Raw genomic sequence first — 16,289 nt, forward strand, 5'->3', positions numbered from 1 at the left:
AGTACTGCTGTGTCTGCCTCATCTTCTGGGTTCTGCCGGCTATTAGTGGCTCAGTTTGCTAAGTGACTGTTTCTCACACCGGAGACCCGAGTTCGTAACCGGGTCCTGACGTGTGAAAATGTTTGACTGGTACTGTATATCTTAAGTGGTCCCATTTTCATGAATTTGATGGTAAGCTTGACTCCCATTCAAAAACAATAGGGTATTGGAAGGCTTGGTGAAGCTGTTACCATGCTTCACCTATCCAGTCCCTTCAGATATGCAAATGTTTTCAGTCTGACTATAAATCATATTATTGACAGATGTTATGTTGATTGTCTCTGAATGAAAATATTCAGGAAAGTATCGATCTGCATGTTACCCACGTATCAATTGTTCACCACTCTGTCTTTCGATATCTTCAATGCAAGTAGGTTTTTGTCTCATCCTGAGATATCATGTTCACTTGCCAACACCCAATCAGGAAATTAAACCTTGAGTTCAGAGGCATTTTTTATAGCACTTACCACTGTAGAGAACAACAGTTTTCCTGGAGCTGAGCCCTACTCCTGTGATGCATTGTTCTAAAATGTTATTCATCGGCAGAGTGGGTAGGGCAATGACTCACTATGCTATGTCTGGTTTTGGTATGGTGCACATAGTAAGCATAACTCTGTAATTTCATAGTCTATGGCCTTATGTCCCACCTGGGACAAAGTGGAATCTGTAAGTATAGTAAATCACAGTATACAGTATGATGATGATGATGTAGTGGAGGGGTTGATGGGTAGAGGTAAGATGCCTGCCATGTACCAACTGTATGGACACACAAACCCCCAAAGTTGAAATAACAAAAATACAAAGACTTTTCATTAAATTAAAGATAATTAATCAACTTTTTGCGAGATCACAATAAAGTTCAAGCCTTTAAAAATAAGAACACCTTCATTACACAGGTCAGTTGGATACAGTAGGAGATGGCAAATACTGATTAATGGAATCTCTTGATTCCATTCATTTTTCCAGAGCTCTGTGTGTGTGTGTGTGTGTGTGTGTGTGTGTGTGTGTGTGTGTGTGTGTGTGTGTGTGTGTGTGTGTGTGTGTGTGTGTGTGTGTGTGTGTGTGTGTGTGTGTGTGTGTGTGTGTGTGTGTGTGTGTGTGTGTGTGAATGCATTAATTTGTTGATGAGTGTAAGTGTATGTTTTGCAACTATTGCAGGCCTCTGTTTCTTTTCTCTTTGTAAACCTGGTTCAGCCTGTTAAGGAGGAGTGGTGTGTACTTCTCTTATTCATGACCTCTCACTCTCTTCGCAAGTTTCGGTTGTCACCAGCCCTACAAATGTGTATGACATGTCCCTCTCCCTGTGAAAGGGTTCAGGGTGGGGGTTGGGGTGGCACTGAGGAGCAGGTCTAGGTGTAGCCTAACCTGTTCTCCAGCTCAGGTGGTGGTCAGAGAAGGCATTTAACTGACAGATCCTCTTAAATTGACAGAACAGCTGAGGTACAGAGGAGACAACATTGCCTGGGCTTTTGGAGGACTCTAAGACGTTGACAAGGTGAGTCCTTCCCATCCTATGCCCTAATCCGAGCCCAGCGAAACCCCGGCATACAAAGATGAGCTTTATAAGCCTTCTGTTGCCATTAGAATGTGATATTTAACATTGTCGTTCGTGCTGATGGTACAATGGGAACTTTGTTGGGAACTCAGTTTAGTGATCTTGTATGTAGAGTACAGAGGCCTAACAGTTGTTCATCATGCTGTGTTGAAACTAGTAATGGATTTATAGTTTCTGCAATTTTATGAAATTCTTTTAGTTTTATATTTTAAATGTTTTGCTAAACAGATTAAATGGTCCCTTATGAAATTGTCTTGACTTAAATGTAAATGAGCAGGTGAAGGTAGCAAATCATTTGATTTGTGTGCCCCTACGACTTGATTTGTGTGATATCGACATTTGTGGGTGGATGTAGGGTCATATTCCAGTAATGTATTTTTCCACATGGGTTATTGTTGTTGGCTGATTGTTAATGAACTTGGTGTCACCCTGAAAGATTGTTTGTCAAAATACCTTGCCCAGAACTGTAGATTGATCAATGATTGGTGAAGTGGATTTTGCTAGTGTGGTACTATTCATCAAACATATAGGGCTGGTTTTCCAGATGCACATTAAGCCTAGTCCTGGAATAGAATTCTCCATTGAGATTCTCCAGTTGAGCACGTTTTTTTAGTCCAAGCTTAATCTATGTCATGGAAACATGTGTATTGTGTCTTTTATAGTACCCTTGTTACTTAATATCTCTGAGGTGTTGCTGTTGCATTACGTTCTTCATAGTGGTGAGATGAGAATGAAGCCACTATAACATGATGAAAAGGTATACAGCATTTCAATCATTGTCTCATAGAACTCATTTTACATATTTAATGTGTTGCATACCAAGCCAAGCCATTCATGCTGTATTTTTGCTGGTCTATGAAGCCACAATTATATACCCACAACTATTGACTTGCTTCAACTGCCTTATATCTTCTTTTACTTCTAATATTTATCCTCAATTGAAAAATAACTTTTTTCCTTTTCATTAAACAGAGAGACCGGTTAAAGTTGTAACCAAACTTATGTGGCTTCATGTTTTACATTTTCACAGAATGCATTTGTGGTGGTGTAATAATGTATTGTTTTGAAGCCAATATCATGACACTCATAATTCCACTTACACCATTTCTTTTTTCTGACATGCTGCCCACCCAAACCCTCATTATCACAATGCAGGTGAATGTATTGACATTCATTGAGAGTAGTGTGTGTTGCAGTGTGTGGCTGTGGTAGTAGGTATGGCATGTAAGCTAGCATGTGTCTCAACCAACTGGTTTGCAATACATTCCCCTGAGCATCCTGGCACGGGGCCATGCCTTGGATTCCTGAGGCGTGAGGCTGTAGGTGGGTGTCGCTTTCACTCTGTCAGTCTGACAGCAATAAATTAAAGGCAGAGAGCTTTGACAAGCTTTAGCGTGGATATGAAGTATTATTGTCATTATAAACATTAAGAACACCTTCCTAATATTGTGTTACACCCCCCTTGCCCTCAGAACAGCATCAATTTGTCAGGGCATGGACTTTACAAGGTGTCGAAAGCGCTCCACAGGGATGCTGGCCCATCTTCACCCCAATGCTTCTTACAGTTGGTTCAAGTTGTCTGGATGTCCTTTGGGTGATGTGCCATTCTTGATACACACAGTAAACTGTTGAGCATGAAAAACCCAGCAGCGCTGCAGTTCTTCACACAAGCTGGTGCGCCTAGCACCTACTACCATACCCCTTTCAACGGCACTTAAATGTTTGTCTTGCACACATACATAATCCATGTCTCAATTGTCTCAAGGCTTAAAAGTCTTTCTTTAGCCGGACTCCTCCCCTTCATCTACACCGACTGAAGTGGATTTAACAAGTGACATCAATAAGGGATCATAGCTTTCACCTGGTCAGTCTGTCATGGTAAGAGCAGGTGTTCATAATATTTTGTATACGTAGTGTATAGTATAGTCCGGCTACTCCCAAACTGAGGTATGCGTACAATGCCGTTGGGGGTACTGCCCCCTTACCCGTGAAAACACCGAACAACAGACAGGGACGTTGGACAATCGAAGAGGCGCAAATATGATGAGAACTACATTGATTTGGGGTTCGCTTATATTGGGAGTAGTGCCTTTCCTCAGCCATAGTGTGTTATATGTGCAAAAGTACAATCTCACAACTCGATGAAACCTTCACTCTTGTGCAGACATTTAGAAACTAATCATGACAATTTGAAAAATAAGCCATGGGAGTTTTTTGAGCGAGAATTAAGACAACTTTCAAGTAGTAAGACATGTATAAAAGCAACAGATACCATTAATAAGAAGGGGCTAGAAGCGTCTTATATGGTGAGCTACCGAGTGGCTTGGACAGGCAAGCCTCATACTATTGTGGAGGACTTAATTCTTCCTGCTGCCACGGATATGGCTTGGACAATGCTGGGGGAAAAGGCCAAAAAAACTATGTCTTCATCAAACACTGTTTCACGATGCATCGGTGACATGGCAGGATATGTTTTAAAACAATTACTGCTTTGCATACAAGCCAGTGAATTATATGCGTTACAGCTGGATGAGTCAACAAACGTGGGGGCCCTGGCAAAGCTCCTGGTATATGTCCGTTACGTTTATGGGGGGTCAATTAAGGAAGACATCATTTAACATCCTCTTCTGCACGCCACTGGAAACCAGGACAAGAGGAGAGGATATTTTTAAAGTACTGGATAGCTTTGTGACATCAAATGGACTTTGGTGGTCAAGATGTATTGGTATCTGTACTGATGGTGCAAAAGCCATGACAGGGAGACATAGTGGAGTGGTAACGTGTGTGCAAGCAGTTGCTCCCGACGCCACTTAGGCACACTGCAGCATCCACCACGAGGCTTTTGCTGCCAAGGGAATGCCTGGCAGCTTGAAAGACGTTTTGGACACTACAGTGAAAATGGTTAACTTTGTTAAAGCAAGGCCACTGAACTCTTGTGTATTTTCTGCAGTATGCAATGATATGGGCAGTGACAATGTAACGCTTTTACAACATACAGAAGTGCGCTGGTTATCAAGGACAAAGTATTGACACGTTTTTTAAAAATTGAGAGACGAACTTAAAGTTTTCTGACCATAATTTTCAATTGTCTGACCGCTTCCATGTTGACGAGTTTCTCACACGACTGGCCTGTCTGGGTGATGTTTTTCGTCACCTGAATGATCTGAATCTAGGATTAGAGGGACTCTCCGCAACTATATTCAATGTTCGGGACAAAATTCTGGCTATGATTAAGAAGTTGGAGCTCTTCTCTGTCTGCGTTAACAAGGACAACACACAGGTCTTTCCTTCATTGTATGATTTTCTGTGTGCAAATGATCTCAAGCTTACGGACAATGTCAAATGTGACATAGCGAAGCACCTGAGTGAGCTATGTGAGAGTGGATTCTCAGCCCTCACTAGCATGAAAACTAAGTACATGCATAGACTGTGTGTGGAAAATGATTTAAGACTGAGACTCTCTCCAATACAACCCAACATTGCAGAGGTATGTGCATCATTTCAAGCACACCCTTCTCATTAACCTGTGGTGAGTTATTCACAATTGTTGATGAACAAATGAAGTTTGTATACGAGCTCTTTGTCACCTCCCATGAGCCGGGTTGTGACAAAAACTCACACTCATTCTTATGTTTAATAAATGTATCGTATAGTGTGTGTGTGGCAGGCTTACAGTGATGGCAAAAAACAACATTTTAGAGTGCGCTGACCCTGGTGCTAGAGGGGGTACGCAGCTGGAGGTTGAATGTTTGAAGGGGTACTGGAGTATAAAAGTTTGGGAACCACTGTATTGGAGAATTTGGCTGTACATCCAACCGGCCTCACAACCGCAGATCACGTGTTACCACTCCAGCCCAGGATCTCCACATCCGGTGTCTTCACCTACGGGATCTGGAGGTTGAATGTTTGAAGGGGTACGGGATGATAACAAGTTTGGGAACCACTGGTATAGTCCAATTTCTATTTTGGATGGTTGTTGCATGTTATGATATGATAACTTCAGTATTGATGCGAGAATGTAGTAATAATGTCATATGTAGTATTGTTTATAATGATAGTTGTCTTCCCCTTTATTGAAATGAGTGGCATTCCTAGGCCATATCACATCTTTTGTGTGATGAATTGTTTATCATTTTGTATGAGTGGGGTTAGGGTCTTGAGATGTAGCAAAGGTCTAGGAAAGACTATTCAGTTGTAAGTCTGACCAGAGAGATGCATTAACTCGGTTCTAAAGTGTTGTCACCTGCATAAAAAGTAGTTTTACTTCAAAGAAGTGGTATGCGTTTGTGTGTGTGCACGCATGTACATGCATGTGTGGATGTTTCACCCAATGGGCTCGGAGAGGATGTGGTTTCCTGCTAGCTACACCTCTAAAAAGTTGCACCAGTTATATCAACACATACAGATATTATTATAATGTGAGGAAGTTTTGTAATTATACTGAACAAAAAATAAAATAAAAGGCCACTAAAATGTGCACAGATATCTCAAGTTTTGAGGGAGCATGCAATTGGCATATTGACTGCAGGAATGTCCACCGGAGCTGTTGGCAGATAATTTAATGTTCATTTCTCTACGATAAGCCGCCTCCAATGTCATTTTAGAGAATTTGGCAGTACGTCTAACAGGCCACACAATAGCAGACCATGTGTAACCAAGCCAGCCCAGGACCAACACATCCATCTTCTTCACCTGATGGATCATCTGAGACCAGCCACCCAGACAGCGGATTAAACTGTGGGTTTGCACAACCGAATAATTGCTGCACAAACTGTCAGAAACCGCCTCAGGGAAGCTCATCTGCATGCCCGTTGTCCTCACCAGGGTCTTGACCTGACTGCAGTTTGGCGTCGTAACCGACTTCAGTAGGCAAATTCTCACCTTTGATGACCACTGGCATGCTAGAGAAGTGTGCTCTTCAAGGATGAATCCCGGTTTCAACACTCCCGGGCAGATGGCAGACAGCTTGTGGGCGAGCGGGTTGCTGATGTCAACATTGTGAACAGAATGCCCGTGGTGGTGGTGGTGGTGGTGGTGGTGGTGGTGGTGGTGGTGGTGGTGGTGGTGGTGGGGTTATGGTATGGGCAGCCACAATCAACAGCCTGATCAACTCTATGCGAAGGAGCTATGTCACGCTGCATGATGGCAAATGGCGGTCACACCAGATACTGACTGGTTTTCTGATCCACGCCCCTATCTTTTTGTTTTAAAGGTCTCTTTGAAGAATAGATGCATATCTGTATTCCCAGTCATGTGAAGTCCATAGATTAGGGCCTAATGAATTTACTGTAACTATAACTCAAAATCTTTGAAACTGTTGCATGTTGTGTTTATATATTTGTTCAGAGTAGTAACTACAACAATTCCACATTTTCATTGTAGAACGGTACCCTACAATAAAAATAGTTGAAAATATTACGTTGAAATAGATTTTTCATTATTCTGTCACAAAATGATAGGAGAAAATTGTCCTTGAAGATGTTTCAATGTCCATTTTAATGTAGTGCAAGATAAAACCCTGTAAGATTGTTTTATATCTGCTTCTTAAACATTTACATTTACATTTACATTTAAGTCATTTAGCAGACGCTCTTATCCAGAGCGACTTACAAATTGGTGCATTCACCTTATGACATCCAGTGGAACAGCCACTTTACAATAGTGCATCTAAATATTTTAAGGGGGGAGGGGGTGAGAAGGATTACTTTATCCTATCCTAGGTATTCCTTAAAGAGGTGGGGTTTCAGGTGTCTCCGGAAGGTGGTGATTGACTCCGCTGTCCTGGCGTCGTGAGGGAGTTTGTTCCACCATTGGGGGGCCAGAGCAGCGAACAGTTTTGACTGGGCTGAGCGGGAACTGTACTTCCTCAGTGGTAGGGAGGCGAGCAGGCCAGAGGTGGATGAACGCAGTGCCCTTGTTTGGGTGTAGGGCCTGATCAGAGCCTGGAGGTACTGAGGTGCCGTTCCCCTCACAGCTCCGTAGGCAAGCACCATGGTCTTGTAGCGGATGCGAGCTTCAACTGGAAGCCAGTGGAGAGAGCGGAGGAGCGGGGTGACGTGAGAGAACTTGGGAAGGTTGAACACCAGACGGGCTGCGGCGTTCTGGATGAGTTGTAGGGGTTTAATGGCACAGGCAGGGAGCCCAGCCAACAGCGAGTTGCAGTAATCCAGACGGGAGATGACAAGTGCCTGGATTAGGACCTGCGCCGCTTCCTGTGTGAGGCAGGGTCGTACTCTGCGGATGTTGTAGAGCATGAACCTACAGGAACGGGCCACCGCCTTGATGTTAGTTGAGAATGACAGGGTGTTGTCCAGGATCACGCCAAGGTTCTTAGCGCTCTGGGAGGAGGACACAATGGAGTTGTCAACCGTGATGGCGAGATCATGGAACGGGCAGTCCTTCCCGGGAGGAAGAGCAGCTCCGTCTTGCCGAGGTTCAGCTTGAGGTGGTGATCCGTCATCCACACTGATATGTCTGCCAGACATGCAGAGATGCGATTTGCCACCTGGTCATCAGAAGGGGGAAAGGAGAAGATTAATTGTGTGTCGTCTGCATAGCAATGATAGGAGAGACCATGTGAGGTTATGACAGAGCCAAGTGACTTGGTGTATAGCGAGAATAGGAGAGGGCCTAGAACAGAGCCCTGGGGGACACCAGTGGTGAGAGCACGTGGTGAGGAGACGGATTCTCGCCACGCCACCTGGTAGGAGCGACCTGTCAGGTAGGACGCAATCCAAGCGTGGGCCGCGCCGGAGATACCCAACTCGGAGAGGGTGGAGAGGAGGATCTGATGGTTCACAGTATCGAAGGCAGCCGATAGGTCTAGAAGGATGAGAGCAGAGGAGAGAGAGTTAGCTTTAGCAGTGCGGAGCGCCTCCGTGATACAGAGAAGAGCAGTCTCAGTTGAATGACTAGTCTTGAAACCTGACTGATTTGGATCAAGAAGGTCATTCTGAGAGAGATAGCGGGAGAGCTGGCCAAGGACGGCACGTTCAAGAGTTTTGGAGAGAAAAGAAAGAAGGGATACTGGTCTGTAGTTGTTGACATCAGAGAAACCACATTATTAACTGCATCTCACTACTTTTGTTTTTACAGGTTAGAGTGAACATTTTTCTTGATATGCTGCTGTAAATATACTTCAGAAATCATGGTGAGTGAAATACTTTATTTATACAGTTTCCTGACATTTCATAACCTTTCATGCTTCCCATTAAAGAGGCAATCTGCGATTGGTACATCCATTTTTTTGACTTTTAAATTAATTATACCCATTGATTCATGAAGAATCTAACTTAAAAAGCTTCATTAGCTTAGTTCCACTGTCATACCCCATCGGACCCAAAATATATACACGTATTTTGCTACATTGTTAGTAAACAATTGATTTATAAACCAACACTAGCTTCCAACCATGTTAAAACTATACTTTTTATATCATGGTTGGTCAGTCCTTGCATCCATTGCTCTGTCAATGAATTTGAGAGTGGTTTCCTTTCTCTAGCCTCACCCCTCAACTTATTTACAAAAACAGTGTTTGAAATGCAGATTTTCCCTTTAAAAGAACAGAAGCATTGAGGATGTATGTTCTCCTAAAAACAATGAATACTGCTCACATACTAATGTAACTGTTACAAACAGTTGATGCTTAAACTTCATGATAGTGACTACAATTGATTTGATTTAATTGTATTTCACTGTTGACATCTTAGAATGGGGAGAGTCAGCAAAGACGTTATTCCGAAAGCTTGGTCCTGGAGGATTCAGACAGAGGAGGAGTTGTCATCACTGGAATCACAGACCCTAGAGTCACTAATAAGAGTGGCTTGAAAGAAGGTAAAGTGTCACAGATCAGTTCATTTCTACAACAACAAAAAACATTCTTAATTATAAAATGTAAAGCATATGTACGTTTTGTTATTGATTGTACATACAGTGAGGCAAAAAAGTATTTAGTCAGCCACCAATTGTGCAAGTTCTCCCACTTAAAAGGATGAGAGAGGCCTGTAATTTTCCTCATAGGTACACTTCAACTATGACAGACAAAATTAGAAAAAAATCACATTGTAGGATTTTTAATGTATTTATTTGCAAATTATGGTGGAAAATAAGTATTTGGTCACCTACAAACAAGCAAGATTTCTGGCTCTCACAGACCTGTAACTTCTTCTTTAAGAGGCTCCTCTGTCCTCCACTCGTTACCTGTATTAATGGCACCTGTTTGAACTTGTTATCAGTATAAAAGACACCTGTCCACAACCTCAAACAGTCACACTCCAAACTCCACTATGGCCAAGACCAAAGAGCTGTCAAAGGACACCAGAAACAGAATTGTAGACCTGCACCAGGCTGGGAAGACTGAATCTGCATTAGGGAGGCAGCTTGGTTTGAAGAAATCAACTGTGGGAGCAATTATTAGGAAATGGAAGACATACAAGACCACTAATAATCTCCCTCGATCTGGTGCTACATGCAAGATCTCACCCCGTGGGGTCAAAATGATCACAAGTGAACGGTGAGCAAAAATCCCAGAACCACACGGGGGGACCTAGTGAATGACCTGCAGAGAGCTGGGACCAAAGTAACAAAGCCTACCATCAGCAAGGGCATTGAAGATGATACGTGGCTGGGTCTTTCAGCATGACAATGATCCCAAACACACTGCCCGGGCAACGAAGGAGTGGCTTCGTAAGAAGCATTTCAAGGTCCTGGAGTGGCCTAGCCAGTCTCCAGATCTCAACCCCATAGAAAATCTTTGGAGGGAGTTGAAAGTCCGTGTTGCCCAGCAACAGCCCCAAAACATCACTGCTCTAGAGGAGATCTGCATGGAGGAATGGGCCAAAATACCAGCAACAGTGTGTGAAAACCTTGTGAAGACTTACAGAAAACGTTTGACCTCTGTCATTGCCAACAAAGGGTATATAACAAAGTATTGAGATAAACTTTTGTTATTGACCAAATACTTATTTTCCACCATAATTTGCAAATAAATTCATAAAAAAATCCTATAATGTAATTTAAAAAAAGAATTCCTCTCATTTTGTCTGTCATAGTTGAAGTGTACCTATGATGAAAATTACAGGCCTCTCTCATCTTTTTAAGTGGGAGAACTTGCACAATTGGTGGCTGACTAAATACTTTTTTGTGCCCCACTGTATAAGAAAACCCTTTTAAACCCTCCATTTCTTCTACTGTTTTAGGCGATGAGATTGTCGCTGCCACCATACATCTTAACCACCTTAATAAAGATGACCTGATGAAAATACTTAAGATCATGGAGCCTTATGAAGACAACATGAGTTTTGTGACAAAGCCGGATCTGAATGCCAGCGTCAGTCTCAGCTCACTGGACAGTGGTCTCAAAAGTCCCGGGGATGTACGTTTCCGAATCAAATTTACTTCATGATTTGTCAGCAGTCATTACACTATGCTCAAGGTTCTTTTTAATTTCTGAACAATTATATTAATAATGTATTATGGATCAATACCTTAGTATTTGTCCATTGACTACCACTTAATTGCTATTTGATTGTCTACAGATGCTCAAAGATACCTACAGCAGAATGCAGCGAGCAGTTGAGGCACCATCTATTGAGGTTAATGGCCTCAATGGACAATTAAATGCAGAAGGCTGGTTGAAGAATGAAATCAATGGTCCCACTTTGAATGGGGTATTGCCCAATGTGACATTGGACACACCTGGACCTGATGGAGGTGCAAAGTTCCCCACCATTGGAATGTCTGGGCCAGTAATGAAAGGAGCAGATCAGGAGGGCACCCTCACACACCCTAAAGTCAGTCTATCAACACCAGAGTTCAGCACTTCAGATGCTTCACTTGACTTGGAGAAACCTGAGGTTAAGACAAGTGGATTGATGTACAAGCCTCCAAAATTCAAAATGCCTCACTTCAAACTACCACACGTAAAAGCCAACACGCCAAAGGGAGATGTGAATGTATCAGCAGATTTAGAAGGCCCTGGTTTCAGTGGAGAGCTAGAGACACGAGACCTGAACCTCTCATCCCCTGATGTGGAAATCAAACGCCCAGATTTGAATGGGCCAAATGCTGTCTTGAAAGCTCCAGCTGTTGACATAGAGGCTCCTTCTGGCAAATTCAAATGGCTTACTCTCACAAAGCCCAAGTTTGGATTATCTGGACCAATAATGAAGGGACATGAAGTGGACATAGATGCTGACCTGTCTGCACCTGACATGAATCTCTCCACTCTAAACATTGATGGAGAGATACGCGCATCAGATGTAGACTTGAGTATACCAAAACCTGAGGTAGATCTGCAAGCTCCAGATATCGACATTGAGGCTCTCTCAAGTAAATTTAAATGGCCTCATTTAAATAAACACAAATTTGGTCTTCATGGGCCCAAAGTCAACTCCCCTGGTGTGGATGTTAAGGCAGATCTGGAGAAACCAACAGTTGATCTTTCTGTCCCAAAGATTGAGGCTGAAATGAGCAACCCAGATTTAGAACTGAATTTACCCAAAGCAGACCTCAGCAGCCCTGAGGTAGATGTGAAAGCCCATGTTGTTGATATTCATCCTCCCGCTGGGAAACTTAAGTTCCCAACACTCAAAAAGCCCAATTTCAGGCTCTCTGGACCAAATATAAAAGCTCCAGACATTGATGTTGATGCAGATCTGAAGGCACCTGACCTCAGTCTCTCTGTCCCTGAAGTTGAGGCAGGGCTTAACATGCCTGATTTGCACACCAATTTGCCAAATGCAGATATCAAAGGCCCTGAAGTAGACCTGAACGCATCAGAAGTGGACATTGAGCCCGTTTCAGGGAAATTCAAATGGTTTACTCTAAAAAAATCTAAGTTTGGTCTCTCTGGACCCAAGGTTAAGGGTCTCGAAGAATTGAATCTCGCCCCTCCAAACATTGATGGAGAAATAAATGCACCAGATGTAGATCTTATTTTACCCAAATCTGACCTGGAAGGCCCAGAGGTAGATGTTGACACTGATGCCCATTCTGGAAAATTCAAGTGGTTCAACCTAAAGAAGCCCACAGCTGATTTGAAAGGTCCAGATGTAGATCTTCAAGCACCAGAGGTCGACATTAAGACACCCTCTGGAAAGCAAAGATTTCCAACTTTAAAAATGCCCACAATTAACTGGACTGGACATAAGGTGAAGGGACCAAAGCTTGATGGTGATCTGAAGAGAGCAGAATTGGACCTATCAGCTCCCAAGTTTGATGTGAATTTACCAGGAGCAGATCTCCAAGGCCTTGATCTTAACCTCTCCACACCATCAATTACATCAGACACTGCTGTTCCAGATGTAGATCTTCAGGCACCAGAAGTTAACATTGAGACACCCACTGGAAAGAAACGATTTCCAACTTTAAAAATGCCCAAAATTAACTGGTCTGGACATAAGGTGAAGGGACCAAACCTTGATATTGATGCTGATCTAAAGAAAGCAGATTTGGACCTCTCAGCTCCAGAGATTGATGTGAATTTACCAGAAGCAGATCTCCAAGGCTCTGATCTCAACCTCTCAGCACCAGCAATTGAAGGAAACATCACTGTTCCAGATATCAATGTCAGTTTGCCTGAAGCTAACCTCGAAGGACCAGATGTAGATTTAGACCTTGATGCTCCCTCTGGAAAATTCAAGTTGCCAAAACTAAAATGGACAAAAATAAGAAAAGTAAAAGGACCAGAACTTGATGTTGATCTTAAGACCCCAGAATTAGCTGTTGATGTTAATTCACTTGAAGCAGATCTGAAAGGGCCTTGTCTCAACTTGAAAACAACAGATCTCAACCTTTCAGCACCAGCAATTGAGGGAGACATTGCTGCTCCAGATTTCAATATCAGTTTGCCTGAAGTTGACCCTGATGCTCCCTCTGGAACATTCAAGTTGCCAAAATACAAACTCCCCAAATTCAGTGTAACAGGGCGAAGAGTTAAAGGACCAAACCTTGATGCTGAGCTAAAGGCCCCAAAATTGGATGTCTCTGTTCCTGATGTGGATGTCAGTTTGCCGACTGCTGACCTCCAAGCCCCTGTAGTTGAGCTGAAAACACCTGACCTGGACCTTTCTGCTCCAAAGATTGAGGGAACCATCGCTGCTCCAGATTTGAGTGTCAGTTTGCCTGAAGCTGACATCAAAGGTCCAGAGGTAGATCTCGACACCCCAGAAGTTGACCTTGATGCTCCCTCTGGAACATTCAAGTTGCCAAAATTCAAACTCCCCAAATCCAGTTTAACAGGACCAAGAGTTAAAGGACCAAACCTTGATGCTGAGCTAAAGGCCCCAACATTGGATGTCTCTGTTCCTGATGTGGATGTCAGTTTGCAGACAGCTGACCTCCAAACCCCTGTAGTAGAGCTGAAAACACCAGACCTTTCTGCCCCCAAAATCAAGGGATCTATGGCTGCTCCAGATTTGAGGACCAATTTGCCTGAAGCTGGCATTAAAGGTCAAGCGATAGATCTTAAAGCCCCAGAAGTTGATCTTGATGCTCCCTCTGGAACATTCAAGTTGCCCAAATTCAAACTCCCCAAATCCAGTTTAACAGGACCAAGAGTTAAAGGACCAAACCTTGATGCTGAGCTAAAGGCCCCAAAATTGGATGTCTCTGTTCCTGATGTGGATGTCAATTTACCGACAGCTGACCTCCAAGCCACTGTAGTAGAGCTGAAAACACCAGATCTCAACCGTTCTGCCCCCAAACTTGATGGTGAAGTGAATGTACCAGAGATTAGAATGAATGTACCCAAAACTGATCTCAAAGGACCTGGACTAGTTCTAAAAGCTCCAGATGTAGACATTGATGCCCCTTCGGGCAAATTCAAATTGCCCCATTTTAAGCTCCCCACATTTGGCCTTTCAGGTTCTGAACTGGAGGGACAAAACCTTGATGTTGAGACACCTGACATTAAAGTTTCAGTTCCCAGAGTTGAGAGTCAACTTGAAGCCCCAAAGGTAGATATAGCTCTACCTCAAGCATACCTCAAGCTATCAGATCCTAATGTTAAAAGTGATATCAGTGCTCCAGATGTAAATCTAAGTTTACCAAAAACGGACCTCTCTGGCCCTGAGGTAGAGTTGAATGGTCCTGATCTAAATCTCTCTACCCCAGGAATTAAAGTACGTGTCCCAGACATTAAAGGCCCTGAGGCCAAGTTTAAAGCTAAAGACGTTGACATTGAGGCTCCCTCTGAAAAACTGCCACATTTTAAGATGCCAAAGTCTGGTCTCTCGGGGCCTAGAATAAAGGGCACAGAATTTAATGCTAGTGCAAATGTAAATACACCTGATGTGGAAGTGTCAGTCCCCAAAAAGGAGGGAGAGATTAGTACCCCTGAACTGAGTCTCTCTGCTCCTGGCATTGAGGCCAGTGCTGACATGCCAGATTTGGATGTAAATCTACCAGAAGCTGACCTCAAAGTAGATGTTGAGGAAGAGGGAGACACTCACAAAAGTACATTCAAATGGCCATTCAAGTGGCCAGGCTTTAACTTATCTGGCTCAAAAGGTAAAGATTCTGACATGGACGATGAGGAAGAATCAAAGCGTGATCAGGTGGAGGTGCCAATGTTTACATTTCACAGACTGCCACAGAACAACAAGATTGAGAGTGCATTCCAAGATGCTGCCAAGGCCCTTGGTGAGACGATGGACACGCCAAAGCTTGAAGGAGGCCTTGAAACAGCTGGCGTAGAGGTCAGTTTGCCTAAAGTGAATGAAGGACAGAAGGTGACATCACCTTCAGGACTTATTAACATCATGGAGCGGTTGAATAGATTTAAAGCAAAAACACCCACAGCTAATGTCTCCCTACCAGAAGTGAAAGGTGAGCTCCATACCCCTAGCCTTGATGTCAGCTCTACCTCAGACATAGATAGTTCCACTAAGCTTAAAAGAGGGACTTTCAAAGTTACAAAACCTGAATCTGGGATAGGCCTGGAATACCCTGTAGTGGACTCAGAGGGAAATGATAGCATGTCAATAAGCCTCTCCAATATGCTTGGTCTGAATATCAAAGAGCCCGATACAGATTATTGATAGTTTCCAGTCATGTGAACCGTACACTTGGGATAAACCAACATGATTGTAACTACTTTGTAAATACATCAATTTGTTCATGAGTTGACTCCATTTTAAGGATGTGTTTTGTCTCTATGTACAAACAAAACAGAAACATGTAATTATTGGTTTGTCGATTCTCTGATAACTTAGTTAATCCATATGCTACTACACCTATATTCAAACAGTTGACAGCAAAATGAAGGAAAATATGCTCATTGGCTCTATGTGTACTCAAACGTATTTAAATTATGATAATGTTTCCCAAATGCTGTTCACTTGGAAGTTTACTTATTTTTTTACATTTTTTTCTACAAATGCCTCAGTATTGTATCTTTCACAATTCAGACATGTTTCACCCATAAAGGAGACAATCTTTATGGAAGCTGTCATCTTCACATTTTAAGCTAAAACAATTGTTGAACAGTGAAATGTAATTCTACTATTAATTTGTTATTTCCTACTCCAATAAACTCCAATATGTCTATATGACTCAATAATTTATTGATGATTGACTATAAATTATACTGTAATTGACTACAGCAATATGTAACAGTATTATATTACATGGCAGGTTTGAATTCCTGTTTGATTGGATATTCATCACTGAAATTAAAACAAATAAACATGAACCA

At 42.7% G+C, this 16,289-nt stretch overlaps 1 protein-coding gene across 1 annotated transcript; it reads left to right on the forward strand.

The window, feature by feature from the left end:
- Positions 1–1,398: 1,398 nt before the first annotated feature.
- Positions 1,399–16,141, forward strand: si:ch211-125o16.4 (neuroblast differentiation-associated protein AHNAK). The gene is made up of 5 exons (XM_029669543.2): positions 1,399–1,534; positions 8,690–8,744; positions 9,304–9,427; positions 10,792–10,967; positions 11,131–16,141. The coding sequence occupies exons 2-5, from the start codon at positions 8,742–8,744 to the stop codon at positions 15,631–15,633; spliced, it is 4,806 nt and encodes a 1,601-aa protein (XP_029525403.1). The 5' UTR covers positions 1,399–1,534; positions 8,690–8,741; the 3' UTR covers positions 15,634–16,141.
- The last annotated feature ends 148 nt before the right edge of the window (positions 16,142–16,289 follow it).

The sequence above is a fragment of the Oncorhynchus nerka genome, linkage group LG10 (assembly GCF_034236695.1).
Source record: "Oncorhynchus nerka isolate Pitt River linkage group LG10, Oner_Uvic_2.0, whole genome shotgun sequence".
In the NCBI taxonomy this organism is placed as follows: domain Eukaryota; kingdom Metazoa; phylum Chordata; class Actinopteri; order Salmoniformes; family Salmonidae; genus Oncorhynchus; species Oncorhynchus nerka.